This window comes from Pinus tabuliformis, chromosome 9, assembly GCF_031772625.1.
Source record: "Pinus tabuliformis cultivar Carrire ecotype Pingquan chromosome 9, CPIR1, whole genome shotgun sequence".
NCBI lineage: Eukaryota > Viridiplantae > Streptophyta > Pinopsida > Pinales > Pinaceae > Pinus > Pinus tabuliformis.
Window position 1 is genome coordinate 126,517,092 of NC_142307.1, and position 3,796 is coordinate 126,520,887.

At 35.8% G+C, this 3,796-nt stretch overlaps 1 protein-coding gene across 1 annotated transcript; it reads left to right on the forward strand.

Annotated features, from left to right (window-relative positions):
- Window positions 1–645: 645 nt before the first annotated feature.
- Window positions 646–1,008, forward strand: LOC149147415 (uncharacterized). The gene has a single exon (XM_089441825.1). It carries the CDS (start codon window positions 646–648, stop codon window positions 1,006–1,008), a length of 363 nt encoding a protein of 120 aa, XP_089297951.1.
- The last annotated feature ends 2,788 nt before the right edge of the window (window positions 1,009–3,796 follow it).

A 3,796-nucleotide genomic window follows, 5' to 3' on the forward strand; every position in this document is an offset into this window, starting at 1 on the left:
ATGAGTATCATGATACTTCTATGGTGCAGACTGGCAACCACACTAATCCAGAGTTTATTGGAATTCAATTACACCAAAGAAACTAGATATGCCAGCAGGAACTGCCCTATGAGGGTACTGCCATGAAGAGGGTTCGAATGCAGAAATATCCAGTGCAACATTATGCCGTTGAACATCAACAGGATGGATGTACTGCTTACTTTGAAAATGATTGTATTTATGATCTACAAGAGAAACATATCTTATTAGACACTTTTAATAGGCAGAATCATAATTCCAAGAATATGACACCACTTCAAGATCCAGTGCCACTAGTTTTACGAAGGCAAATAGATGCTATCAGACAAGGTCATTCACCATACCATTTGAGAGGTGGTTGCGTACATGATGCCTGAAAAGCGTTCAACAAAATTCCTGAATGAGATGTGGTTCCATGGAATGTGATAATTGGTGGATATGCACATAATGGACATTTTGATGAGAGGCTAAATCTCTTTCACCAAATGAAATGTGCAAATGTCAGGCCAAACGCAACAACTGTAGCCGGTATTCCTTTAACATGTTCAAGTTTGGCAGCATTCAAACAGGGAAAGGAGGTTCACAAATATATATAGGGAAAGGAGAGAAATCTGCAAGCAGAAATCCATGGACTTGCTTGCAGAGATGGGCCTTCCCAAGGGTGTGTTTCCCCTTGAGGATCTTGAAGAATTTGGTTACGTGAAGGAAACGGGCTTTGTGTGGCTGAAGAAAAAGAAGAAGACCGAGCACTATTTCAAGAAGTTTGGGAAAATGGTCCAGTATGGCACAAAGATCACTGCCTATGTTGAGCAACACAAGATGAAGAAACTGACTGGAGTGAAGAGCAAGGAGTTTCTCCTCTGCATCACCATCTCCGAGATCTCCATTAATGACCCATCCAGCAGGAATATTTACTTCAAGAGTGTTATTGGAATTGGGAAATCCTTCCCTACTAGTGCCTTTGAAATTGAGGAGAATGGAAACAAGTAAAATATGGATATTACAGGGTTATGGTGATTTGGGTTATTTGTTTTATGGTATTTTGTGTTAAGTAAATCAACTCTTATTTAAAGCCTGGGCTGCATATATCTGTTTACTCATGATGAACCTTTTTCAGGGATAGTAGTGTAGATAGTTCATTGGTTTAAAGATGAAAGGGCTCCATTCTTTTGGGTTTTCATTTCTAATGATTTTTGTGATGCCAATACAATAGATCTAATCAGACACTGATTTATATTATAGGGTTATGTTGCCTCTTGATGGGGATTTTGTTGTTATGTATTTGTAGTCTTTTAAAATATTGGCTATGTTGTCGCTAAAGAAGTAGTAATCTAGCTAAGTACTCTGACATTACTTACTAATTTGGTATGCCTTGTAATTTAATGATGTTTTCTAAACTGTTGTTGAAGTACCATGAATAAACTTTCTCAGCAGGAAAGCATTAACATGCAATTTTTAATTAATTTCTTGTTGAGTAGATTAGATTTGAAAATGAATGTGTACTTAGCCAAGATTGCATAGAAAAATAGATGAGTGATATTTTTCATTTGTTGGCCTAGTGTCTGGATATCACCAAACTATCTAAGTTTGTTCATCTTAATCATCATGGGTATCCACAACTTAAGTAATAAATTTATCAATAGATAGTTTGATCCTTCTTAACACAATTACAGGAATTTGTCTCTTTGGACTTAGAGTTTTATAGAATCACGTTCTACCATGAACAACAATTTTAACAGAAATTTTTAAAAAGTATGGATGTTTAGTTTGTGTTTAACGATCTGGTATATAGCATGCATGTTTCAGTTTTTGTTTAATGAGCTAGTAAACAATTGATGGTTCAGCAGTGTGCATGAATACTTTTGCATTTACACCCTTGACACTACTTGTGGAACATCAATACTATTGCATCATATTGCAGAGTCTGCCACTATTGTCTGTTTGCACTACTTGTGGAACATCAATACTATTGCAATGTATTGCAAAGTCTGCCACTATTCCAAAGAAGATGTAAATAAACCCCCTCCACTGCTGCCCCATTGCTTCTATCCCTTTTTAGATGATTTGAGCAATAGGGTTGATCTTTCTAAGGTTTTTTCTTTGAGAACATGGTGATCCCACGAAGCATAACCAAGACCTTGGTTGGTGCTGCGGTATCCTCTGCTACAATTATATATATATATTAAATTTATGGTCAATGATATTTAATAATTTGATTTTTTTTTTTAATTTGTTTGTAATATATATATATATATATATATATATATATATATATATATATATATATATATATATATAGACAGATAGATAGATAGATAGATATATATTCTCTAATAGGTAGGCTTCAAGGTCCAGATTTTGAACCAAAGCTCTGATACCATGTGTAAGAGCCCTATCCTAGAGTCTTCTAACAGATCTATTTCTGAGGAATTTGAATGCAATAAGAGGCAATAATTTACTTTCTTACAACACTTTTAAACAAATAAAATTTTACCACTTACATTCTAATCCTTATAACTTATGGTGAAAATTTCATTTTGATAAATTTACATGAGTAATCTATAGAGGAATACCTGTACCGGTGGCTGGTGGAGAATCTACCTTTGAGACGTTGCTCCTATTGAACGCTCCTCTTCACTGACCCAACTAAATATACCTCCCAACCAACTAGGAAATAATTCCTAGCTCAGGAAACCTCCATAGGTTCCCTAACCCTCCGAGCTCAAGTCCAACCAGATGTAGTGTGTGTGTCCAAGATCACTGATCCAGACCAAGATGAACAATAATTCCCTCCTCTCAACAAACCAAGAAATCTCCACAAGTTCCTAAGGTCTCAAAAAATGACAACAAATTCTAAAATCACAGCCAATCCCAAAATAAAGCAAGACCCCACATGCCATTATTTCTGTTCCCCCTTCCCTTTTTGTACCCTCCCTCTCTTCTCCATCTCAACCACCTCTCATTAATGTCATTAACTACTCATCCATCCTCACAATTGACTTCTCTTCTCCCAAGTAGAGCTGGGAGTACATTTGGAAATGTGAGATGAATATATATATATATATATATATATATATATATATATATATATTAGTTTGAAATAATGGAAGGATACCATATCCTACCTAAGATTCAATTTGAGAAGGCAAGTTGGGAATTTGAATAATAGAAATCATGAATTTTATATTAGATCAGTATTTCTCAATCTTCTCAGATAATGTAAACATTAATAAAATTTGCAGGACAAGATTTAAGTGGGGCATTACAGAGAATCTTTAAAAAGGTCAAAAAAATTAGATCCCATTTCCATAACTAGACTTTGGAGGTTGGGTAAACTTAGTAATTTCCTCCTTCTATCCTTAGTTGGGGCTAGGGATAGTAGGGGGTATGTTACATCAACAATGGAGCCTGGCTCCAAGAGTGTCAAGATAATTGAACTCATGACCTTTTAATAGCAAAGGTGCTTTAATGACATGGACTCAACCAATTGAGCTAACCCTTGGCTCTTAAAATATTATTATTATTTATTATAAAGGTATGAGCAGGTAGTAATAAGACCTGCATACAAATGAGGATGATAATCCCAATTTGCCTCCTCGCCACCCTCCACATGCATGAAGCAAATGGAGCGATGGCTCTTTGCATGCAAGGAGTTAATGCCATCCTCAAAGGTAGTAGGTGCATAAGTGTGGATGGGATAACCAGTGTTTTCTGTAGTAAGTTTGGTAAGTTTCTTGATAGTGAACTCTATTTCCCTCGGCTCTGGTCTGCACAGAAA